The 27,523-nt window shown below is 39.1% G+C and overlaps 1 protein-coding gene across 3 annotated transcripts in view; it reads left to right on the top strand.

Annotated features, from left to right (window-relative positions):
- The window catches only part of bach2b (BTB and CNC homology 1, basic leucine zipper transcription factor 2b), a 332,889-nt gene extending 305,602 nt beyond the window's left edge, over positions 1–27,287 (top strand). For all 3 annotated transcript variants that reach the window (XM_073057476.1, XM_073057475.1, XM_073057477.1), the window contains exons 5-6: positions 5,618–5,824; positions 17,389–27,287. In XM_073057476.1, coding sequence (XP_072913577.1) covers positions 5,618–5,824; positions 17,389–17,877 — 696 coding nt within the window. In that variant the 3' untranslated portion in view covers positions 17,878–27,287. The remainder of the gene's footprint in view (positions 1–5,617; positions 5,825–17,388) is intronic.
- Positions 27,288–27,523: the final 236 nt, after the last annotated feature.

The following is a 27,523-nucleotide window of genomic DNA, read 5'->3' as shown; positions in this document are numbered from 1 at the left end:
CCTGCACATCCTCGAACTGTGTTGGGTGTTTCACTGTATGTTTTGATGTTTCAGTGTACATATGATAAATAAAGCTAATCTTTAATCTTTAAAAGGAGAAGATTAGCAAAGGGTAGCGCCGGTCACTTGGGCAAAAAAAAGAAACGGCAGAGAAATTAAATAATTACACAGTGCCCATCATCACAACAGAAAGGACAGAAGAATTCCTACGTCCAGGTTGAATGAGGAGCTGCAAAAAATAGCATTCTTTAAAAAAAGATTGGAGAAATTAGCAAGGTTGACGTGTGCTAATCTCTTCTATGAGATTCCCCCTTCTCCATCCTTTATCTCTTTCACCTATCAGTTTCCCTGCTCTTTACCCCTCCGCCTTTACCAGTTTCACCTATCTCCTATCTCCTTGTACTTCTTCCTCCCCTCCCCCAACCTTCTTGCTCTAACTTCTCATCTTTTTTTCGAGTCATAATGAAGGGTCCAGCCCGAAACATCAACTCTTTTCTCTCTTCCATAGATGCTCCCTGGCCTGCTGAGTTCCTCCAGCATTTTGTGTGTTGCTTGGATTTCTAGCTTCTGCAGATTTTCTCATCTTTAAAGCCAACTACTGAAGTGTCTTAGTTCCCATCTTTTTCCCTCCTCAGTATAACTTGTAATAATAGATTTAAATTTTCTAACATGTTATCACTTATACCTGGCTTCCAAAACCACACATTCTAGAACTTAAAATTCTGCACAACATCCATATAGAACAAAGAAATTTACAGCACATTACAGGCCCTTCAGCCCACAATACTGTGCCAACCATGTAACCTATTCTAGAGAATACCTAGAATTACCCTAGCGCATAGCCCCCTGTTTTTCTAAGCTCGATATACAGGTTTCCCCCGCTATCCGAAGGTAGACCATTCCTCTGAAACTGTTTGTAAGCCAAAATGACATAAAATGAAGAAGCAATTAGCATTCATTTATATGGGAAAAATTTTTGAGCATTCCCAGACCCAAAAAATAACCTACCAAATCATACCAAATAGTACATAAAACCTAAAATAACAGTAACATATAGTAAAAGCAGGAATGATATGATAAATACACAGCCTATATAAAGTAGAAATAATGTATGTACAGTGTAGTTTCACTTACCAGAATCGGGAAGATTTGACCAAAAACAGATTTGTAGAAAAAAATCGGCACGTGCATGCATGCGCCCACATCAGCCCACGCAAGGCTTCACGGTCATGGTAGTCTTTCTTGGGGTAAACACAAGTTTAAAGCGGGCACCTTTTTTCGTAAAAGCAAAAATCCTCTTCGGATTTCTTTCGGTTAGTGAAAACAGGGACTAATGTAGGTCTTTCATAAAAGCGAAGTGGCATGAAGCAAACTTTCGTAAAGCGGGGGACACCTGTACCTATCTAAGAAGCTCTTAAAAGACCCTATTTTATCTGCCTTTCACCACCGCCTCTGGCAGTGCATTCCATACACCAACCGCTCTCTGTGTGATGTCAGGGGTAACCCTGACATCCCCTTGGTACCTATTACCAAGCACCTTAAAACTATGCCCCCTCGTGTTAGCCATTTCAGCCCTGTGAAAAAGCCTCTGGCTATCCACACGATCAATGCCTCTCATCATCTTATTCACCTGATGAAAGGTCTCGGTCCAAAACGTTATCTCCATAGATGCTGCCTGACCTGTTGAGTTCCTCCAGCATTTTGTGTGTGTTTGTCTGGTTGTTCCCACAACCAAACCCTAAATGATTTGCAGCTTCAAATTCATTGATGTTAATATTATTCATTTTGGCAGTAGTTTAACAACCTTAATAAAAGATGAGCCTGTAAATTGATGCCATATGCCTTGATGGGAGGAGGTCTTCCTAAGTAAAGAATAGAGGTCACCTATTATATCATCAGTGCACTAACATGGTCCTCATGGCAGGACCCTGAACTTCCCACAAAGAATTTAAATCCTTTGGGTATCTGACACTTTGGAAACTGGCAGCAAGCTCTGTTGTGGAAACTTGTAAATCAGATTCGGAATCAAAATTAGGTTTATTATCACGGCATGTGACGTGAAATTTGTTAACTTAGCAGCAGCAGTTCAATGCAATACATAATCTAGCAGAGAGAGAAAAAAATAACAATAAATAAAATAAAACATAATAAATAAACAAGTAAATCAATTACATATATTGAATAAATTATTTTTAAAATGTGCAAAAGCAGAAATACTGTATATTGAAAAAGTGAGGTAGTGTCCAAAGCTTCAAAGTCCATCGGATGGCAGAGGGAAAGAAGCTGTTCCTGAATCGCTGAGTGTGTGCCTTCAGGCTTCTGTATCTCCTACCTGATCATCCACCCATTTGTAGAGAATGACAACTCAATTGTTGTTATTTTCCTACAATTAATGCCTGCATTTTCCTTCACACTGTACTGATAAAAGATGAGCCTGTAATCATGGTGTTGTGATCTCAGCATAACTTTTCCAGCCAATTTTAGACCATTACCTTGTGTAAACTTGAATTTTAAAAGTAGTTAACCCTTACGTACTGTTCAGGTCAAATTTGACCCGTTTTGACATTTGACAGCAGTAAAAACACCCTAAATGCCGTTTTTTTAAAGCCAAAATATGATAACTTTTCATAAAGTGATCCGAAACGCACAAAAATGAAAATGTTTAGAAAATTTATATTTTTTTATAGGTGCTACAAATTTTTGTACATTGAGGCTGTTCCAGGTCAATTTTGACCCGTATCTATTGAAATGGATTTTAGATCTCTGAAACATTAATTAAGGATTAATCACCCATTTATTAATGTCAGATAGGCTATTTATACGTTCTAAATAGATCTGTGGTTCAAAATTTGGTTTAGACACTTGTTATGAGGGGATTCTTGGGCCGGGTCAAAATTGACCCAGACCATACTGTGAAGGTATAGAATATGAACAGTCTGTAAGGGTTAACTATCAGAATCAGGTTTATTATCACTGGTATGTGACATGAAATTTCTTAACTTAGCAGCAGCATTTCAATGCAATACACAATATAGAAGAGAAAAAAATAAAATAAAAATAATAAATAAACAAGTAAATCAATTACTGTACAGTATACATATATTGAATAGATTGAAAAACATGCAAAAAGCAGAAATACTGTATATTAAAATAAGTGAGGTAGTGTCCAGAGATTCAATGTCCATTTAGGGTTGGGATGGCAGAGGGAAAGAAGCTGTTCCTGAAACACTGAGTGTGTGTCTTCAGGATTCTGTACCTCCTACCGGATGGTAACAGTAAGAAAAGGGCATGCCCTGGGTGCTGGGGGTCCTTAATAATTGACGCTACCTTTCTGAGACACCACTCCCTGAAGGTGTCCTGGGTACTTTGTAGGCCAGTACCCAAGATGGAGCTGACTAGATTTACAGCTCTGCAGCTCCTTTCGCTCCTGTGCTGTAGACCCATATACCAGACAGTGATGCAACCTGTCAGAATGCTCTCCACAGTACATCTAGAGAAGTTTTAGAGTGTATTTGTTGACATGCCAAATCTCTTCAAACTCCTAATGAAGTATAGCCACTGTCTTGCCTTCTTTATAACTACATCGATATGTTGGGACCAGGTCCTTGGAGATCTTGACACCCAGGAACTTGAAGCTGCTCACTCTCTCCACTTCTGATCCCTCTATGAGGATTGGTATGTGTTCCTTTGTCCTACCCTTCCTTAAGTCCACAGTCAGCTCTTTTGTCTTGCTGACATTGAGTGCCAGGTTGTTGCTATGGTACCACTCCACTAGTTGGCATATCTCACTCATGTACACCCTGTCATCACCACCTGAGATTCTACCAACAATGGTTGTATCGTCAGCAAATTTGTAGATGGTATTTGAGCTATGCCTAGCCATACAGTCATGTGTATATAGAGAGTAGAGCAGTGGACTAAGCACACACCCCTGAGGTGCACCAGTGTTGATCATCAGCGAGGAGGAAATGTTATCACCAGTCCGCACAGATTGTGGTCTTCTGGTTAGGAAGTCGAGGATCCATTTGCAGAAGGAGGTACAGAGGCCCAGGTTCTGCAACTTCTTAATCAGGATTGTGGGAATAATGAACTGTTATAAAATGGTACAATATCTTAAGTGTTGATGTGTGTGCACTTTTCAGCACAAGGTGGATGTGCATCTGTCACAAAGGTTCCGAACCTTCTTTATGCAATGGACCCCTACCACTAACCTAGGGGTCCGTGGTCTCTAGGGAACCCCTGATCTATCATCCCCCAGCCTCTACTTCTCTCCCCACCCTCTCACCCGGTTTCTCCTGGCATCTGTCAATTTGTACTCCTTCCCTCTCCCTCCACCCACCATCTTATACTGGCTTCTTTCCCTTTCCAGTATCGATGAAGGTCTCAGCCCAAATTTATTCCTCTCCATGGATGCCGCCTGACTTGCTGAGTTCCTCTGGTATTTTGTGTGTATTGCTCTGGATTTCCAGCATCTGTGTTTAAGATAAGCAGGGATATAGAATACTTGTTTTAGTGTCTCAGCCGATTAATACAAAAACAGAGAAGTCATCCTAAAACTCTATAAAACATTAGTTAGGTCACACTGAGAGTATTGTTTATATTTCTGGTCAGTATGATACAGGAATAATAGAGAGAAAAGGAGATTTATGAGGATATTTCCAGGACTGAAGAATTGTAGCTATCAGAAGAGTGACTTGGCTGCTGTGGTTTTCTTCAGACTGTAGGAGACAAAGAAATGTAGTTGAGGTCTATTAAACTGTGCAGACCTACACAGAATAAACAGAAAAGACAGAATTCCTCTAGCAGTAACTAAAAGAATATAGATTTAATTTAAATGGTAGAAGGATGGGAAAGGGGATGATTTAAATAAAATATTTCACTCGGTGAATGGAGGGGTCTATAGTTTATCTGCTGAGAGGGTAATGGAGGCAAAAACTCTCAGCCCATTTAGCAAGTACTTGGGTGAGCATTTTAAGAGGACCAATAAGGCTATAGATCAAAAACTAGTAAATGATATTACATAGACTTATTTACTGATAGTTGACAATGATGGAGTTCTTCCAAATAACTCCCCTGACTGTGTACGATTGTTTTCTAGTTGCTGTTCTCTGATTTGTCAGAGAAAGTGCTTTGTTGTGCATTGATGAACCGTTATTGTAAGATTGTGAACTGCACTATAATAATTAAAAGTGATTAACCACCTTTTGTTATTCCAATCCAGTGTATGATGGTTCATTCTGCCAGTGCCACCTGCAGGTTGGAGACTGCATTGCAAGATAACGGGGCTTTGTGTGCAAATTATGGAGATTTCTCATCTCTGTAAAATGCCAAGCTCCCAGTCTAACTGGTATTGCTGTGAAATACTTTGCAGGTTCATATGGCTTGTAGTATTTGTGACTGGATGTGTTTCTAATGTAGCTTTACCAATTTTTCAGATTTTCCTTACAGCTATAATTCACACCTACAGTGCATACCTGCATATCCAGTGGTGATGCTGCTATACTAATTTTAGTGTACCCTTTTTTCAATTAATGATTATCCCAATTGGAACTATTACTATTATAGGTGGATTGTTCCAATGTACTTGATAACCAATTTATGTTACTTTGTATTCTAGGTTAAACTCCCCTTTCCAATAGATCAAATCACAGATCTTCCAAGAAATGATTTCCAAATGATGGTAAAGATGCACAAATTAACCACTGAGCAGTTAGAGTTTATTCATGATGTCCGCCGGCGCAGTAAAAATCGGATTGCAGCCCAGCGTTGTCGGAAGCGAAAACTTGACTGCATTCAGAATTTGGAATGTGAAATTCAGAAGTTGGTGAGTGTTTATTTAAATCCAGCTATTTGTTGGAAAAGTTGGATGAAATTTTGTTCACTGCTTGCATTATAATTGGCTACGGCAGTAAAATATTCTTATATTCTGATCTTGGGTAGGAGCCGTGGATTTGTATCTAGACACCAATCTACAGAGAAATAATTGACTTCAAACTGGCGTAACGATATGTCAAACTTGAGAAAATCTGCAGGTGCTGGAAATCCAAGCAATACACAGAAAATGCTAGAGGAACTCAGCAGATGAGGCAGCATCTGTGGACAAGAGTAAACAGTCGACGTTATGGGTTGAGACCTTTCATCAGGGCTGCCCTGACAGTTTCAGTCAAAAACTTCAATTGTTTCCATTTTTTCATAGATGCTGGTTGAGTTCCTCCAGCAGTTTGTGTGTGTTGCTAACGATATGTCTTTGTGAGATATAGCGCACAAACATGCTTCAGCCCACTGAGTCCACGACCAACAATCAAACACCCACTGTTACACCCAGTCCTACCTTAACCTGTTTTATCCTACCACTCACCTGAACACAAGGGGAAATTCACAATGACCAGGGAAGCACCACACATTTTGTCATGTAGGAGGAAAACAGGGTACTTAAAGGAAACTCACACCGGTATGGTACAGGAATAAAGTGCAAACTCCACACCAACAGCACAGGAAGTCACAGTTAAACCTAGTTCTTTGGAGCTGACAAGTCAAGTCAAATCAAGTTTATTGTCATTTAGCTATAAAAATGTATACCATCAAACAAGACAAAGTTTCTCCAGACTACTGTGTAAAGCACAATAGTACACATAACACACACTTCACACAATATCTTAGGAAAGGAAGGATAAAATCTACAGATGAATCACTTATAAATAACAAACCAAAGTGCATACATTGAATATTGTATGGCACAGAACAGATTAACCAGTGACACTTTAAATGCAATGTGGCAGGGAGTTCAGAAGCCTAATGGCCTGGGGGAAGAAACTGTTTCCCATCCTGACCGTTCCTGTTTTTAAGCATCGGAGTCTCCTGCCTGATGGTAGAAAGTCAAAGAGAATGCTGGATGGATGTGAGGCAGCAGCTCTCTCAATTCTGTGCCATCCTGTTATCTTGGAATTTATTTTACCATTAAGATATGTTAAACCCTTATCAACCTCAGGGCACATTAATAACAAATTATATAGTGTCACTGGTATTCTAAACATGCTTCTATTATAAGCAATAATTTGGGTGGAAAACTGTCAGATGGAGTTTAATCCAGACAGGTGTGTATGTCTGTATAAAATAAAAATAAATAAAATAAAGTGAGAGGCCATTTTTGTGAGGTCAGAGGCAAGTGGAAAGTGTTCACTACATGTCAGGATCTTTGGACCATTATATGCAGGGGGATCTTGATCTGGTCCCTGAAAATGGCAATAAGACTGAATAAGGTAGTAAAGAGAGCTTCTCTCCATTTGTCAGGACATTGAGTATAAAAGTGGGAGGTCATGATGCAGTTGTATAAAGGTTTTATTAGACCACCTATGGAGTATTGTGTGCAGTTCTGCTCACCATGTTAAATGAAGAATGCTGAGATTTTGGAGAAGGTGTAGTAAGGGTTCACCAAGATGCTGCCTAGATTGGAGAAAAGGAGATTGTGGACAAACTTGGATTGTTTTTGCTGGAGCATTGGAGGCTGAAGAATGACCCGATATAAGTATATGGAATGATAAGAGGCATAGATAGGGTAGGTTATCTCTGCTTCTCTTCCACACTCTAGCCGCTTACCTCTTCTCACCTCCCCCGATGCCCCTTGTTTTCTCTTTCTTCCATGGTCTATTCTCCTCTCCTATCAAGTTCCTTCACCTCCAGCCCTTTTCCTTTCCCACCCACCTGGTTCGGTCTATTACCTTCTAGCTATCTTCCTTCCCCTCCCCCAACCTTTTTATACTGCTGTCTTCCCCCTTCCTTTCCAGTACTGAAGAAGGGTCTCGGCCAAAAACACCGACTGTTCATTCATTTCTGCAGATGTTGCCTGACCTGTTAAGTTCCTCCAGCATTTGGTGTATGATGCTATGGATTTCCAGCATCTGCAGAATCTCTTGTGTTTAGGTAGTACAGAGTCTTTTTCCCATTTGAAAATATCGAATAGTGGAAGGCAAGGTAGAGAGAGATACAGACCACGTGCATGAAGATGAGATTGGTTAGACTGGTATGGTGAGTACAGATATAGCGAGACAAAGGGCCAGTTCCTACTAGGGTGCACTATACTGTGTTCCATGTATGTCATTAGAGTGTTTTCCTTAAATATTTCTCATGGATTCAAAGCTTGAACCAATTCCTTCAGATACTGGCGGGCTCAAGCAAAATGTGTTTGGCAGTACAAAGTGATGGATTAAAAATCTCAGTTTATAAACTGGAGTATTTTTTAATTAATTAAATACATTACCTTTGACATGGTGCATTTTTATTGCAGTTTGAAGAATCATACGCATTTTAAACACACACAAAGTCTGACTGCACTTGGCCACAATCAGATGCAATATTAATTAGCAGAGTCTTGACAAAGGGTCTCAGCCAGAAACATTGACCGTTCATTGATGCTGTCTGACCTGCTGAGTTCCTCCAACATTTTGTGTGTGTTGTTCTGGATTTCCAGTATCTGTAGAATTTCTTGTATTTCTTTTTTTATTTTAAAAAAAGGATTTTTTTTAATTTTAAGAAATTCCTATAAAATTCAATTCAATTGAAGTTTAATTGACATTCATGGAGACCCATGAATATAGCCAAATGAAACAGTGTTACTCTGGGGCCAAAGTGCAAGATACAGTACCAACAGTCACACACAGCACAAAGTACACTCAACACGTACAAGATGACAAGCACATATGGTATTACAGCCACGTATGTGAAGAGAAAGAAGATAGTTAAGAACAATGTTGGGCCCTTGAAGAATGAATTGGGTGAAATTGTTAAGGGAAACAGAAATGGCAGAAGAATTTAATGAGTACTTTAGATCTGTTTTCACTAAGGAAGACACAAGCAATCTCCCAGATGTATGGATGAGCCAAGGACATAGGGTAACAGAGGAAATGAAACAGATTGACATTCGGAAGGAAACGGTGATGAGAAGACTGATGGGACTGAAGGCTGACAAATCCCCAGGTCCAAATGGTCTGCACCCTAGGGTACTAAAGGAGGTGGCCCTGGAAATTGCGGATGCATTGGTAATCATTTTCCAATGTTCCTTAGATTCAGGATCAGTTCCTGAGAATTGGAGAATGGCTAATGTTATCCCACTTTTTAAGAAAGGAGGGAGGGAGAAAACAGAGAACTATCGACCTGTCAGCCTGACATCGGTGGTGGGGAAGATGCTAGATTCCATTATTAAGGATGAAATAGTGGCATATCTAGATAGCAGTGATAGGATTGGGCCGAGCCAGCATGGATTTACCAAGGGTAAATCGTGCTTGACTAATCTGTTGGAGTTTTTCGAGGATGTAACCAGGAAGTTAGACGGGGGAGATCCAGTGGATGTAGTGTACCTCGATTTTCAGAAGGCATTTGATAAGGTCCCACATAGAAGATTGGTGGGTAAAATCAAAGCTCAGGGCATCGGGGGGAAGGCATTGACATGGATAGAAAACTGGTTGGCAGATAGAAAGCAAAGGGTAGCGGTGAATGGGTGTTTCTCGGAATGGCAGGTGGTGACTAGTAGGGTGCCACAGGGCTTGGTATTGGGACCACAGCTGTTTACCATTTACGTTAACGATTTGGATGAAGGCATAGAGAATAATATCAGCAAATTTGCTGATGATACTAAGCTGGGTGGCAGTGTGACATGTGATGAGGATGTTAGGAGAATTCATGGTGACTTGGATAGGCTGGGTGAGTGGGCAGATACTTGGCAGATGGCGTTTAATGTGAATAAATTTGAGGTTATCCACTTTGGGAGTAAGAACAGGAAGGCAGATTATTATCTGAACGGTATAGAATTGGGTAAGGGAGTAATACAAAAAGATCTCGGAGTCCTTGTTCATCAGTCACTGAAGGTGAATGAGCAAGTGCAGCAGGCAGTGAAGACGGCTAATGGAATGTTGACCTTTATTACAAAGGGAATTGAGCACAAGAGCAAGAAAATCCTCTTGCATTTGTACAGAGCCCTGGTGAGACCACACCTGGAGTACTGTGTACAGTTTTGGTCTCCAGGGTTAAGGAAGGACATCCTGGCTGTAGAGGAAGTACAGCGTAGATTCACGAGGTTAATTCCTGGGATGTCTGGACTGTCTTACGCAGAGAGGTTAGAGAGACTGGGCTTGTACACGCTGGAATTAAGGAGATTGAGAGGGGATCTGATTGAAACATATAAGATTATTAAGGGATTGGACAAGATAGAGGCAGGAAATATGTTCCAGATGCTGGGAGAGTCCAGTACCAGAGGGCATGGTTTGAGAATAAGGGGTAGGTCATTTAGAACAGAGTTAAGGAAAAACTTCTTCTCCCAGAGAGTTTGAGGGGTCTGGAATGCACTGCCTCGGAAGGTAGTGGAGGCCAATTCTCTGGATGCTTTCAAGAAGGAGCTGGATAGGTATCTTATGGATAGGGGAATCAAGGGATATGGGGACAAGGCAGGAACTGGGTATTGATAGGAATTGATCAGCCATGATCTCAAAATGGCGCTGCAGGCTCGAAGGGCCGAATGGTCTACTTCTGCACCTATTGTCTATTGTCTATTGTAATAAAAGAGTCCAAGACTCAAGCCATCAATCTACAGTATCTACAATCAACCACAATGCAGCTTGTCTTCTGCCAAGCAAACACGGGGGGTGGGGGGGGTGGGTTGATGCCAACTCCAGCTTTAATGCAGCGCCACACCGCCCCCAGTGGAGTGCACTGGGTCCAATGCTTCTCAGGCAACACCGCATCTTGAGGCCTAGTGCTCGCCAATGCAAGATAACAAACCACATATAGAATATCAGTAAAATACAATCACACAAAACATATATACACTCTAGACCTTTCAGAGCATAAGCAAACCACTCTTAGCCTGCTGATTTATTTCAGTCTTGAAACTGGCCCAATCTCAAGAACAAAAAGACATCAATTTACAAAGATTCTTAACAGCAGCTGCATTGCCTTCTTATTGAACACAGCATGTAGGTAATGGGAGGCCTCAGATGAACAGACAGTTTAAACAGAAGTGACCCTTGAGAGCAAACAGTCACAACCAGACAACTCATAAGCAATGTTACGATGAGTTTGCCATCTGGTGAAACAATATGTTAAATATTCAAGCTGTTTATACAGTTAAAACAATTAATGTTATTATCCTGTTCTTGATGTTGCTTCCAGCAACATATCTTTCCTATTGCCATTATTCCAAGCTGTGAAGCATCAGTTTAAGGATGCACAGCAAAGCCAGGGCTGATGGATTGAAGAAAAAAATTGTTTGCAGTTGTACATTGCCAAAATTATAACCGCTAACATAAATATACTTGTTAGGGCTCAGAATGAGGACTAGCCCCCTCCCCACCCGCCCATTAAGTCCATAGTGCTCCCTTTAGATCCAATCAGTACTGTTCCCTGCTCATTCCTCAAAGCCCTACAAATAATTTATTTTTTTATTGCCTATTCAATTACCTTTGGAAAGTGCTGATTCACTGTGTTTCCACCACAGAAAATGATGTATGGGTAATAAATGTAGTCTGTCTGGCCTTTCCTCACATTCCCTTTGTACCTTTGCCCAAAATTGAATTTGCATCTCCTGGATATTAAATCATTTACTAATGGGAAGTGTAACACCTGTGTAGTGCTGGTCTTATCTCGTGTGACTGGTCACTGCACTGTTTATGAGAAAATTAAATTAGGTAGTACTACACTAGGTGCTGGTAGGCGATCAGAAGCTGTACATATCAGAAGGAGGTAGCGAATAGAAAACACACACTTCTGGAGGTAACTTTGCATTATAAAAAAACAATATATACAAAATATTTACATGAGCAAGTCAAATTCCAACATTGTGTCAGGTTCCAAATCTCAGCTATCAAATTAAAACCAAATTCCTATTTAGTTAGAATCAGTGATATTCATTAGAATAACCTTTGTTACTCTAACTAATTAGACCTAGCGTTATTCCCTATTTAAAGGGTACTGATTGACCTTTCCTTTTTATTTATCCCTAATTAGTTAGAAAACTAATTGAATTCATGTTCTTAAATATTATGGTTAACTTCAATTTCAGTCAGTATGTCTACAAATTCAAATTCAACTTTCCCCCCCAAAAATATACAGCTTAACTTCTTTCACGACAATTCTCCAACATCCCAACTTTTAAACAAAGTAAATCATGTTCAGTAGTTTATAAACGTCTTTGCAAAAATTATCACTTTTTGAAGAAAGTCAAATTCAGATCCTTTGAGTGAAAATAAACTTGTATATCCAACGGTATTAAATCTTCTACATCATTAAACATTTCATTCCCTTGCTGGTTCTTCAGTCTTGGGTGACTCGCCATCTTGTTTCTTGGTTTGTTGGATGAAATTTCACACACAGATTATACACTTGGAACAGTAAAAGTTTTAACTCACCAAATCCCTTAGTATGATTAACAGAACTAATTCCCAGTTACACGGTAGAGATGTTGGACACTCGTCTCTGCCGATATTGTCTCGTTATAGCTGCTGCTTGTTATAGCCGTAACTTCAATAAATCTTTTATTGCTATCGTCTCTTCTCTAGGGGTTTCACCCTCAGGTTTTCCAGTAAGTAGGGTAGAGATACTCGCTACTAATTCCACTTTTAACTGTTTATATCTTTAGCTTCTAATAGTTTTCTGTGTTTCTTTCATTTTCCCATTCCTGCATCAGCTACGTCTTGTTCTCACATAGCGTTTTGTTTCCCCAAGTTCTTTTTTTTTAATTTGGTAAACTTCGTCTTCATTCTTCTACAGGAGGAGCTTTCTAAGATTACATCTTTGGGTTTAATTAACCTGGATTACAGAAGACCTTTTGTTTTTCCAGCAATTATGATCCGGAGTACTGCTATCATATTCCCCACCCCACCCCCATCTTTGTGTCATCCGCAAACTTACTCACCCATCCTTCCACCTCTACATCCAGATCATTTATAAAAATCACAAATAGCAGGGGTCCCAAGACAGATCCCTGCAGCACTCCACTAGTCACCGACCTCCAGGTAGAATACTTTCCTTCCACAACTACCCTCTGCTTTCTTCCTTTAAGCCAATTTTTTATCCAAACAGCCAAGGTTCCACTTATCCCATGCCTCATGACTTTCTGGATGAGTCTCTCATGAGGGACCTTGCCTCCTCCATGTTGTCCTTCCATGAACACCATTCTTATTCAGTGTTTCTCTTATAGTGGACACATGAACTGAGACTTTAGCAAGTTCTAGAGATTTCTATAGGTCTTTTGCTGTTACCCTTGGGTTCTTTTTCATCTCCTTCAGCATTGCACGTTGTGCTATTGGTGTGATCTTTGCAGAACGCCCACTCCTAGGGAGAGTAGCAACAGTAAGGAGTTTCCTCCATTTGTAGACAATTTCTCCTACTGTGGACTGATAAACATTCAGGTCTTTAGAAATGCTTTGGTAGCTTCATGCATCTCTACAATTCTTCTAAGGTCCTCTGAAAGTTGTTTTGATCGAGGCATGGTACACATAAACATATCTTTCTAGAGAAGAGTAACCTGACCTTGTGTGTCTTTTTTATAGGCAGGGCACCTCTACAACCCACACCTCCAATCTCATCTCATTGATTGAAACACCTGACTCCAAATAGCTTTTGTAGAAGGCATTACCCCAATGGTTCACATACTTTTTCCAATAAATACATATAATAATGGATCATTTGTTTCAATAAATAAATGAACAAGAATAATGTTTTGTGTTATTTATTCAATTGGGTTATCTAGTTTTAGGACTTAAGTAAAGATCTGACCACATTTTAGGTCACATTTATGCAGAAATAGAAAATTCTACAGAATTCACAAACTTTTCAGTACCACTGTAATATCATCACCAAATTAATGACTTAATCATTTGAACAAATTCACAATGTTAGTTATATTTTTATAATGAGTGCAATCTGATTAATAGTTGTGCATTAATACGTTTGCAAGCAAATAACTCTTTAAAATATATTTACTAGCTTGTCAATTTCCATCAGAAAGGAGGTACAGGAGCCTGAAGGCACACACTCAATGATTCAGGAACGGCTTCTTCTCCTCTGCCATCCGATTTCTAAATGGACATTGAACCTATGAACGCTACCTCACTACCTTTTTTTCTTAATTTTTATTTTAGCACTACTTTAATTTAACTAGTATATATCTGTATATATATACACACACACACACAGTTTTTTTTACTATTATGTATTGCATTGTACTACTGCTGCCAGATTTCAAAATTGAAAGGCAACAAATTTCACAACATGCAGTATGCTGGTGATATTAAACCTGATTCTGATTCTGACCTCTGAAACTGTCTGAAATATTCACATAGTCTGCCCATTGTCTCCACTTTCCATCTCTTGACAATGGGTCAGTAATTTCCATTTAAATTCTTTAGTCTCAAATAAAAACTGCAGACACTGCAAGACTGAAATAAAATCAGAAAATGTCAGAAGCATTCAGCAGGTTAGGCAGTATCTGTGGAATGAAAAGCAGATTTGACGTTCCCAGCTGGAGACCCTTCACCAGAACTTTATGCCAATAAGCTCTGATTTAACTAAATATTTGTGAGAATAGCTTATCAATGCCTTCAGAATTCCACAAATAAAATTCATAGCCATTTACCCAATCCTTCTTTAGCTCCCTCTTTAAAATACTAAACATGTTTATTCAACGTGACCTAATATTTGTAAACCCATAGCAGCTATCAAGGTTTTCTTTTCATTCTATCCTTAATGAAATACTTTTATAATTTCTGGCAAAAGTTGTTAGGTTAACTTAACCTACAGTTCCCTCTCCGACCTTTCATAAATATTGGAATAACCTAAAATATGGGTGGTTGGTGGAGATTTGTCTCTACCAAAGGAGGTATAAGGCACTCCCTCCCTCTGCCAGCCTGCAAGTCACCCTTGGGGAAAGTGTAGCACCTGCTTAACCACCCCCCCCCCCCCCACTCGATCAGGGTCATGTGAAGCCATGGGAGCAGGTGGTAGGTGGCCGTAGGAGCAGCTGGTGCATATCACAAGGTCCTGACACCAGGCAGACAATCTCTGAAGAGTATTGATAATGGCTGGGGTCATCTGTCTTGTAAAGACACTGCCCAGAAGAAGCAATGCCTAACCACTTCTGTGGAAACATTTGTCAAGAACAATCACGGTCATGGAAAGACCATGATCACCCACGTCTTATGACACGGCACATAATAGTGATGTTGAACCTCGAAGAAGCAGCCAAGATACCTCAAGGTTTAATTGATATTTTAAAAATGTCATGTTATGGAATATATTGGCACCTGATTTTCATTTTACTCTACAGAAGAGGGTAGATTTTAATTTGAAGTGGGTGTTCAGATTGATGGAGGCAGTATGCAGATCATGTTGGATTTAACTACGGTGATTTACTGATGTTCCACATCCTATCTGATGCAACACAAAAATCGGAGTGACAATTGGAAAATGAATGTCAGGCAACAAATTTAACAACGTACACTAGTGATATTAAACCTGATTCTGACACCCATGGCCTTTTCCATGGAAATGGGATATGGTTTTCAGGATGTCTTGCAAGATGGAAAAGGGGAGTAGGAGTCTGGATGATAAACCAGTGGCCTTCATACTTTCTCAAAGAAACACTTCATACATACTTGAAGAGTAGGTGCCATCTGGTTCCTTTTACTGTTATTGGGTCCAATTTGAATAAAGGTACGAGACTCCTATTTAGATGAAGTAAGTACCCCACTTGTCTGTAAAACCCTGTGGGTTAATAATGAAATAACTGGGGAGTTGTAAATTTATGTTCCCATTGGTTTCTGCCAGACATGTATAACTAACATTGATGTCAGATTGATTGCTATGAACCCCTGTTTTTGTTCAGTTCCATTGCATTAAAAACCACCTCAATCGATTAAACGGCAAGTAAGTTTTATGTTCACCAAGTATCCCGCCACTGCCTGTAAGGAGTTTGTACCGCATGGGTTTCCTACAGATCTTCTGGTTTCCTCCGACAGTCCAAAGGCACACTAGTCGGTAGGTTAATTGGTCATTGTAAATTGTCCTGTGATTACACGAGAGTAAAATCAGGGATTGCTAAGTGGTTTGGCTCGGACGTCCGGTAGAATCTATTCCGTGTTGTATCTCAATCAATCGATCAATAAACAGATAAACAGATAGATTGATAGAAAGTCTGTTGAACAATTTAATAATGTCATAATTATCAAAATAGCAATATTTTACTATAAGGGTAATCAGTGTAATAGTCGTATTAAATATACAAATAGATACGTATATATTGAAATGCATTTACTGACCAGCTAACTACCTGTGAAACTATCTATTCTGGTTAAATAGGTCTATAACTATTGTTAAATATACATAAATCCCACTGAGTAAGGTTTCATTAAGGATCATAACAAATGCAGTTCCACATCCTCATTCCTTTTACAAGGAGGCACTAGAGCCAGCAGCGAGCAGTTTTCTGACCTAGATCTGTCAGAACTGTGAATGGCTCGGAAATATGTGAAGGCAGTAAAAATAGGGGCTGTGAATATATAGTAAAAAAATCATTAAAATATACAGCGATCACTCCAGGAATCAGCAGCAAATGCAAGATGGATCCAAGCTGTTTTGTGCCCCCCCTCATTGTGCTTTATTAACTTTCCCCCCATATTAACTTTTCGATTCAGTCTAACTCTCCTATTTGTTATAAATCTGTTCAATTTCACCCTCATAGTTGTATCTCAAATATATTCAGAAAAATTTTTCTTAGAAAGTTCAGCTATCCAAGTTCTACAGGTTGTGAAATCTATCTGCTGACTATAATGGCAATAACACTAGTTATGGCTTAATGTACCAAATTATTTCCCTCCAGTGTTTCCTACTCAAGATGCCACTCCTCATAGATCAGTAGGTATCTGTCATAAAAAGATACTGCTTCGCTGAGGAGAGTAAAATGTCCAATGTAAATTAAAATCTCTTTAACTCCTTCTGTTTATCCTCCTATCCTCCCCCACCCCCCACCTTTTTTATTCTGGTGTCTTTCCCCTTTCCTTACCAGTCCTGATGAAGGGTCGCGTCCCAAAACGTTGACTCTGTTCATTTCCATAGATGCTGCCTGACCTGCTGAGTTCTTCCAGCACTTTGTGTGTTGCTTTAAATTAAAACCTCCTATTTAAGTAGTAAGAATTAATATGGTTCTTGATTCTTCAGTCCCTAAATCTGTTCTTGTTTTGTGAGACACTAAGATAAATTGTTTAGTCTGCTTTGAATGAAAACTCAGCTCCAGAACATTTTACTTTAAGTTATATGGCTCTAATCAGTTATATAGAAGAGAGATTATGATTGGATGTTGCCAAAATCCTAAGGTATATAATTTTTTTTCTGGATTTTTCCTAGCTTTGTGAAAAAGAAAAGTTACTGACGGAAAGAAACCAGCTGAATGCTTGCATGGGAGAACTGTGGGATAATTTCTCATGCCTTTGCCAAGAAGTGTGCGGCGATGTCCAGTTAAGTCCAGAGCAAATGCAGTCATTACACAAGTTTTGTCCCGTCTTCAGGCCAATGGATGAACCTGCAGCCACGGGTGGCACTACCTCGCCCCCGGATGGATTAAAGCAGAAGTTTCTGAAAACACAGTGCACTGGAGATAGTATGCAATGTTGCGCAGAGCAAGGAGGGTCCCACCATCAGGATCAGTGGTCACGTAGCCACAACGCAGAAGTATGCTCATCAGGAAATATGCAGGAGCTGCTTGACCAAGGAACATGCTCAGAGAAGAGGCCCTCATTTGAACAGTGCAGTCAGACAGTGACGGTAGATTTCTGCCAGGAAATGACAGATAAATGTACAACCGATGAACAACCGAGGAAAGACTGCACCCAGTGATTGACTCGTTCTTCCCTTTTTTCTGGTTGTTTTCTTCTTAAAGTAAGCAGGAGGTTCACTTGATCAGGATGCAGGCAACATTCATCTGTTGATGCTTTTTGTCTTTGATGCACACTACAACAGTCTTAAACTGCAGCAGAACTCTGTCCAGGTATTACTCCTCAGAACAGCTGAGGTTTATCCTCACATTGGTGCTATACCTTGCTTGTGCAGGGAACTTGACAGTGATAATGACGCTGTTATTTTGTAATGATTATTAATTATTGTTGTAAAGACCTGACCTTCATTCTCGAAAAGAAATGATTCAGGTGGCATCTCATTTTACCTTGAAGGACCCTACAGAAATCTCAGTTAAGTCTTTCAGCAAGCTCGGTGGCCCATGTCACACACCAACTCAGGAAATCTTCTGAATGTTCAACATGACTCAGTAACATAAAAGATGGTTTCTCATCTAACATCTGCATACTGTAAACATACTCCTGCATTCTCAGTTTTAATTAATTAGATTACTGGAACTCTTGTGTTTGCCTTGTACAAAGAATCTGGTTACAACATTCCCATTTTGCCTTCTGCAGAACCTGACCGAAACTTTTAAGAAATTAGACAGTTAGATTTTCACACTTGAGCAATATCACCTTCTTTGTACTTAAGAAAAAAAAGAGAAAAAATATTGAAATGTAATTTATGTAAATTGAATTTATAACACACCTCAGGCACTCTTTGAAGGTGCCTTTTGAGCAGGGAAGATCTGTTATTTCTGATGTAGAACAGTGATGGTCAAAACTGCCACTTGCACTGTGTGCGTCATTGGGTTCTTTGCTTTACCACCTGATGCATTACACAACTGTATTCAAAAACAAAACAAAGAGATGGTATTCAGTGAGATGGGGTGAGGTTGCGTCCCTTCCCAACCCAAACTTTGAGATGATGCTTGCAATAGCAGCTGCTACTGACACGAGTTGTGTAGAGTGACCAACAACTGCTTTTGGTATTCATAACCATCAATGTTTTTATTTTAAATTCTGGTTTTCAATCCTAATTATCATTGTCTAATGAAACTTCTGCTTTTAGACGGTGTAACATTGGAGTGCAGGGAAATTACTACATGGGCCATTGAATCTAAAACATTGTATGGACAATCTTTTTTGAAAAGATTTTTTTAAATTGTTTGAACTTTTATATAATTTTGACTTTTTTTTTTTGTTTTTCTGTTATAATATCCCTGGAAGCAAGCTTATAAGGAGAGTAAAATGGCAAAGTGTTCTTTGGTCCTGCTGTCACACTCTGTCACTAAGTCAGTGACTAACTCCAAATCTCCCTTTGAATTTGCTTCTCTCCATCTCTCTCTATCCTTCTTTTTCTCTCTCCCCTTCCTCCCTCTCTCTGTACCCCTCCTCCTCTTCTCCCCTCTCTCATCCTCTCTCTCTCTCATTCTCTCCCTCCCCCTCCCAGATATTTGCCCAACTGAATAGAACATGGATTTATGAACTGCCTTCCTATTGGGATTTACACTCAGTGCATAAAACCTCTGCATAAGAAGACCACACAGATATTACTGAAGGCAGACGATATATCACAAGGGACCAGGTGACAGTTTTGTCATGAAGCTTTCTACATAATAACCCTTGTTATTTTGGTTTATTAAATGTGATGAAAACCACACAGACTTAGTAGCCCAATTCAAGACTTTTTTCTTGATGTTCTTCTTTAAAGAAAGCTGAGGAACTTACTTTCCAAGCCACATTACAACATTTAATTGAAATATTTAATTGTTTGTGAGATGTTTGGGGACACACAGAGGCTGTGGACATGTTAGATAAATGCAATTTTCTTTACAGTTATTGGAGGAGACAAAGGAAGTTCCTCCAAAGTGAGGGACAAAATAGCAGAAGTAGTGAGAGCAAAGATTATATGGCAAAACATTCCGTTTTCCAGTTTTCTCAGCCCTTAACTGAAAAGCATAGTAAGGAAATGATAAAAACATTCCTCCCTGCCTACCTGAACTGTAAGAACACCTGTATTTAAAATGTATCCAGTACCATCCTCCTTCCCACAGTAGCCAATGATGGCTAATAATTTTTTCCCAACCAAGGTCACATTTCAGCAGAATTCAACATTGTATCAGGAAAGCATTTCTGCTAAATTGCGAAACAAATTGAAGTGTGTTTCTGAAACACGGTATTTGGCAGGGCAATCACTTTGTCTCTCTCTGCTCCCCATACAGAGGTTGAGATGGCAGCTGAGGGTCCCAGAGGCAACAGTGGAGAGGGATTTGGGAGTTAGCTGGAGAAGCAAGAGTGGCCAGACTGGCAGTGGGCTTGGATCAGGAGTGGAGTAACAGTGACAACATGTAGGAGTGGGGTCCTAGAAGTGATAACCAGGAGGGAGTCTGAGGGGTGAACACTGAGAGTGGGATCCTAAAAGTGAACACAGGGAATGGGATCTCTATGGTGACATGGGAGGTGGGGTCCCATTGGAAACTGGGTCACAGACTTGATCTTGGGAGCGGGGTCTCAATGGCAGTAGTGGGAACACAGTCATGCAAGAACAGTGCAAGCAAAAATGTTTTTACAATTTACAGGTGCTTACAGTGCAAACATAGGAGCAGAATTAAGCCACACCTCTGCTTGAACCTGAAGCTGAGACAGGAATAGAGTGCCGGTGTCAACAGTGGGAGCAATCAGGAATGTAGTCTTTGTCACAAGTGTGAGGTCCCAATGGTTGCAGCAAGGTGGAGTTCAGGAAGGAATATCATGATGACAGCAACAGGAGATGAGAAGGGTCCAGGGCAGGAGATAGATCTTACCCAGTTTAAGAGATTGTAAGCAACCCAGAAATAAACTCTGCAGTACGTTAATTGAGAAGTGATATAGAGTGAGCATTAGATCAGATTTTATTAGGGATGGTTTACTTTTTAACTTGTAAAGGCAAGAATGACTTTCTCTGTTATGCTTCTTGAGATCAGCTGAAAAATACTAACACCCTGTCTGCAACCATCTATACCTCGGTAAAATCTTCAAGCATGCCATCATCTTCCAGATCTTTGAATTCCACCCAAAAGGTCCCTGCTCTGTCAAGTCATAGAGTCACGGAGCACTCTGGCACAGTAACAGGGCCTTCAGCCCATCTAGTTCATGCCAAACTATTATTCTGCCTGGTCCCAGCGACCTACAGTTGGACCACTGCCCTCCACACCCCTCCCATCCATGTACACTACTTATCCAAATTTCCCATATATGTTGAAATTGAACACGCATCCTCCACTTCTGCTGGCAGCTCATTCCACTTTTTCATCACCCTCTGCGAAGAAGCTCTCCCTCACTCAGTACTGAAACTGTTCTGACCTAAGTCACAGATGACAGCCTTCATGACCGTGATGTAAATGATGCCATTGACCTTATTTTGACTGCATTAAGAACACAGTCCCCTTACAATGCCTTTCTATTCTTTCCGTGTTAGATGAGACTATGATTGGCTGGCTTCATGGTTTTGTTATCCAGTCAATGATCTGCAGTCATTTTGCTCAGTTACTGCTGGTATCCCTCAAGGACCTTTTCTTGGTTGTCTCCTATCTTTACCAACATACCACCCTCAGTACCGTCATCCAAATCTGTAATGTCTGTAGTTGTGTGTGTGGTTAATTACTTGCTCTCCACCACATCTCTCACTGTTCAAAGGTAGTCTTACTACACAACACTGGATGAGCAGAATTTCCTTAGAGATGAATAATAGGGAAACTAAAGCCATTGCCTGCAGTCCCTGTCAATAAATGTCTGCAGCCTATGCCTTGCAACATTCTTATTTAACGTAACAAGTGTCACAGTAATCCAGGATGTGCTTTGGACCAGAAACATATGTCATCACTGAAACTACCTATGTCCACCTCAATAACGTAACCCAATTCTGTCTCAGCTCATCTCTAGCTGAAACTCTCATGTAAATCTTTCTTCCCACATTTTAACATTTGTAAGCTCGGGGTTTTCCAAAGTACTGAATCCTATGTCTGAACCTGTTCCATCCCATTTACCATTCACTCCTCTGCTTGCTGGCCTGTTTCAGTTTCAGGTTAAGCAATACCTTTTTTTAAAAAAAAAAATTCAGAGTCTTGCTGAAGGGCCTCCGTCCAAAACATCGACTGTTTATTCCTCTCCATAAATGCTGATTGACCTGATGAGTTCCTCCAGCAATCTGCATTTTGTGTGTGTTATTCTGGATTTCCAGCATCTGCAGAATCTCCTGTGTTTTTTTTAAATTCACCTTTTTCAAATCTTTCCGTGGCCTTGACCCTCTCAGTCTCAGTAGTGTCTTCCAGCCCTAGAATCTTCAGTTTTAATCTTTAGAGCATTCCCTGCTTAAATCACATCACTGTCAGTGCTAAGTCCTTAAGCTCTGGAATTTCTGTCCCAAGTTCCTCCACCTGTCTACCTCCTCGTTCATCTTTGATGCACTCCTGAAAACCTACCTCTGACCAAAGTTTGGGTTATCTCCCCTCATAATCTCCTTTTGTGCTTGGTGGCAAACAATTACTCTTCGGAATGTTTTTACAATTTACAGGTGCTACATATACAGTACAAAATAACTGTTGTTGCTATCAATATGCAATTTCATGTTCCTGCTGTTGGGGCAATGATCTGTCCTTGTACAGAGCCTGAAGTTATTGGGATGCAGACCACTGGCTATTTAAAATTGGAAGGAGGGACATTAGAAAACCAATTAAATTAACAGAGAATAAAAAGGGACGCTTCTGTTATATTAATTTTTTAAATTAAAGTGAGTTTAAATTTCACCTTGAGTTCAAATAGTGATTATTCTATCAAAAGCTGTTTCCAGGAGCTGCCAACATTGTCTAGTTCATAAGCTATGCTGGTTGTAACTATATAACCCAACCGTACTGAGAAAATTCTATTAATTTTTTGATGTAAATTTAAATAATCTAAGAGATTTGATCTCTTGAAAGCAAGCAAACACCCCTTCTCCTGACACAGATTTGCAATTGTCAGTTTCCACCCTTAGTTTTATTTGAGCACGTTTTTTGTTGAAATTTCTGATGCAGCTTTTTAAGCATGTATTTAACTGTCATAGTTGTCCATCATCACTTCCAGTTCCCAAAAAAAAAGAAATGTGAACTGTAACAACCTGCGATCAAACTCTTGCATTTAAAACCATTGTTCAAACAACATTTTTATGCTTCAGTGAAGTTCAGCTTAGGAGTAAACAGGTTTCATATTTACATAATTGATTATATAATTTTTGTTGCTATTCTGAACCATGTTACAAACAAAGCTTATCAGGAGATTAACAGGAAACATTATTCATCTGCCAAGTATTCTTGTATTAAATAGTGCACAGGCGACCTCATTTCATTATGTGTTGTTGACAAGTTAACTGTAAAAGTAGATTAGGTATTTTTGTTCATGATCCAAAGGTGCCTTGTTTTATTCCAAATTGATTCTGGAACAGACAGAATTTATCCCATGACACTTTACCCTTGTTGATGTCTTCATGCATGTAAATATTGTAAGATTTTAGAGTAAGCTGCTGTGTATGTTTCTTGTTAGTGAATTATCCTCATGCATGGTCAGAATCCTAATTTTAGATGTTTTGTGTAGTAATCATTTAAACAATTTGATATTAACTTATACCCTTTTTAACTTCTGTGTTTCCACCATCTAAAAGGTCTAACAGACAGTTTATTTGATTGGGTAACATTCAGTATAAACTGACAAGGTATTATTTCTAGTGATTTAAAAATATGTCCTGCTGCCTACTAGAAGTTTAAATGTCAAATTTTATTTTCCTTTACAGAAATTTTAATTCTTTTAATATTTACAATTTCCAATGTCTTCCTAAATAAGTCATTTTCCATGGAATTTTAAAAAAAATTATAAGCCTAGTTATAGTTTTATTTTGGCTAGTATGCTTTTTTAATTAAAAATTGCTCATTCTGCACTGCTTGCTATCCATTGAGTAAATATACCTTAACCAAGGAAGAATCCAATTTCAACCTGCTTTGTTATTCAATCTCAGACCGGACAGTGACCAGAGAACCACAGGTAACTTCAAATCCTTGTTGTTGGGTTAAGTGGAAGAAAATGAACTAGGTATCCAATTTCTGGTTCTCTTTGAATGTTGTGTTGAAGTAGATTTAAATGATCGGGAATGTTTTTCCAAGCAGTGAGTGGTGGTACATGCTAAAGCCGAAGTGACTCTTGATCAGCTATGATGCAATTTCATGTCATTATTCCAAGTCAGAGTAAATGTTTATGCTGAAGGACATCATAATTAGGAACATGATCACATGATTGAACTGAAATTGTTCAAGGTCCCAGTTCTACCGAGTTCTTGTTACTTTTCAACTTCTTGTGGTACCATAAATTAGTAAAAAGTAATTATTCCAATGTTGTGTTCTAAGGTTACAAATTCAACAAATTAATTTTGTGTTACTTTTTATTAAATCCTCCCTTTTTTTAAACAGAAAAATAAATTCATCTGTTTTCCTCCCTCAGGCAAATTGCCACTCATTTTTAGACTAACGCAAAATTATCTCCCAGGATCTGTTTTGAACGCCAACTTCCCAGAAAAGCCAGGATGATTTCAAAATTTAATCCAATCACATCAAAATCACAAGGTTTGTTTTAGATATTTGACCAGGCATTGCGAATTATAACAGCTACGAATCATCAGAATTACTCAGGGGTAATTACATTGAATAGTTATTGAGTTTGTCTCTTTGTGACTTTCAGTTCAATTTCATCACATCAGCCTTTGCAATCTCTCCAAGCATATTCTCCAGTAGTGTCATAAGCATTCATTATGTCCAAAAGTGAAAAGCCTTTTATAAGCAAATATCAGTTGCACTTCTAATTCACCTAGAAAAGGTTCGGACTGTTGAAAATCAATATACAACATTAATTCCGGATGCATCAGCAGGTGGTATGAAACACAAGCATAGTATGTACCTTTCTGAGGGTTTAACAGTGGATAGAGCTTCCTGTCTGATCCATGTCAATGGCTTGTAAGGTAGATTAGGTATTTTTTAAATCAAAGAAGATTCATTATTGTGTATGAGAGATGAGTCTCCTATAAGAGAAAAAAGGCAACATTCTGAAAGTACAAGCAGATTAGGCGGCATCTATGAAGAGATAAACAGAATTAATGTTTCATGTCAATAGCCCCTTATCCCAATCCCATCTTCAGTCGTTGTGACTCTTCACAGGCTCTGCAGTATCTCGGTCTGAAGGAGAGCAGCTTTGAGCTGTTAATGAACGGTTCACCTTGCTGGCGGTTCTGTACACATGCAAATACTGTTGTTCTGTTGAACAGGAATAGACAACATATGGTCAGATTCCAAATGTACCAGGTGGTTTCTAGAACAGTATTTCACATTCCAAATCAGTAAACGTCAATGTATAATGATAGCTAGATACACATATATTATCCACTTGCACAAATAACATTTAGTAGAAATAAAAGTAGGCACTGCACACACGGTATAGAACGTTTAACACATTCGGTCTCCTTGCCTTTCCCCATCCTTTTCCTCTGCAATTCTGAGTTGTCTTATAAAATGGCTGCACCACCCTGCCATTGAAGAGCCCCCCAAATTATGAGTTAATTTAATCAGGTGCTGAACAACTCATTTTGATTCTTGATTTTAGCTTGTGAGAATTGGTGAAAATTCACACTCTCAGTGCAGTAGGACTGATCTAATTGATTCATCTGACTACTGGGGTTTTATTTAAATCCATCTCTCTCGGTTGCAAACTGAATGGGCAGCAGTGACTTCAGACCTGTGAGGTTTGACTGACCGGGGCAGCTCTCATCTAAATCGCCACAACCCAAGTTGGGAATGAGAGGTGGAACTGCAGTATGGAAAGGGATGGAATGGTCACCTATGTTCACTTCCCTCCAACCCCCATAATGAAGCCTCAGCAAAAATGTTGCAGTCCTTGATTTCTCATTCATGGCATTTATTTTTCCATTAACATCAGCATGCAGTCTCTGTAGCTAGGAAGTCATTAAAATTTGATGAGCGCCTTTTGAAGAAATTATTTCCATAAATATTTTTGGGGTTGAATCACAGGCACTTCCACTCCACTAGTTCCCTCTTGCCCCCCTACTCCTCCTTTAAAAGACAATGACTCAAGCAGCAGTTTTTATTCTGGCTTTTCCCAGTTTCTGTCAAACAAAGAGAGTCAACATTTCTCATGAGTGGAGGTGCTTTCCATTATTTCCCTTTGTATTGAAGCACACCTTACACATGCTCAGTATTTAGATCTGATAAAACTTCAGGCAATGATGGATGTAATACCAAAGGGGAAATTTAAAAAAAACATTAACAAGTTTCTACATTAGAGAAATTGTAATGCTATAATTTGATAGCTGTTTCTTGAACAATTTGATAATGATGCTCTGCTGTATAACCATATACTCCAAGAGGATAAATACCCTGTTAATCAGGTTAAAATACCTTTTCAAAGGTTTCATTAGCTCTTTATATGTCTCTCAAAATTAAAATACTATCACTACTAATGTAGTGTTATCAGATTCAAATTAAGATCCGCAAGTTTTGCGATTGTTTATGTATGTTTTCTTTTTTAAATGTAAATATGTTTTACTTTTTAAATAACCTCTTCATGAGTATAATTTTACCCCTAAAGTGTTGTGTGACAAAATACATTGCTAATTTAAATTGGTGTGTTATTTAATGTATGAAATACATTAATACCCACTTTATGTCCCTCCATGCATACACCTCCAAAGGAGGTGAAATGATTAAAAACGAAACGTTCAACAAAATGCGTCACCTAGGAAGCCTGGCTGTTTGACAGAACAGGTGTTTTAGAATCATATTGGAATTAAATGCACCTTCACTCTTGCCTTATGTAACATAGAATACTGTGGAAGCCATTTTCATGATGGGATGGAAATAGTTCATCTGGAGTGGGTGGGCTTGGGACAGTGGGTAAGACAACCCGTCTCAGAGTGTAAGATCTTCTCTCGAGCGACACATATCTACCTGTATATTAATCCATACCTCTCATACCTGGTCAACGACTGTTACCATCAGGTGTTTTTCTACATATTTTTTTACACAGATTTTGTGTGGAATTAATGTAGTAAATAGATTCAGCATATCATTTCAAGGTTCAAGGTCTGACGCTTGTAGTTTGGAGTTATTTTTATCCCAGGTGACTGTGTTTTCTGCGGTGTTTTTACTGTCGAGATCAGATAGTTGTAATCGCTTCCTCTTTGTTTAAAAAAATGTTGGAATGAAGTGAAGAAAAATCACATTCAATGTAAATACAGTATTGTTCAAAAACTGTTTTAATAATTTTACTTCTAGTGTTTAAAAGATTTTTGTCTAAAATCTGTTTCCGTTGAAATAAATGACATATCATTGCATAGCATATCAGATTGTGTTTGTAATTGCTAATTGAGTTCAAACACATTATTTGCATCTATGAATAAATTAACTTATTCATTTAAATATATATATATATACATACATTTTCATTTTAAACAGTCAATTGGTTTAAGGCGGTTGCCCTATTACTACACCTGCTTCATAATCACCTGAAGAATTAGCAACCAAGGATTGTATAGCAGTTAAAGTAACGCTTTGTTGGTGGCCAGATATCGCCAA

Source organism: Hemitrygon akajei, chromosome 9 (genome assembly GCF_048418815.1).
Source record: "Hemitrygon akajei chromosome 9, sHemAka1.3, whole genome shotgun sequence".
Classification (NCBI taxonomy): domain Eukaryota; kingdom Metazoa; phylum Chordata; class Chondrichthyes; order Myliobatiformes; family Dasyatidae; genus Hemitrygon; species Hemitrygon akajei.
The sequence above is the reverse complement of the archived record's forward strand: the minus strand, read 5'-3'. Positions and strand labels throughout refer to the sequence as shown.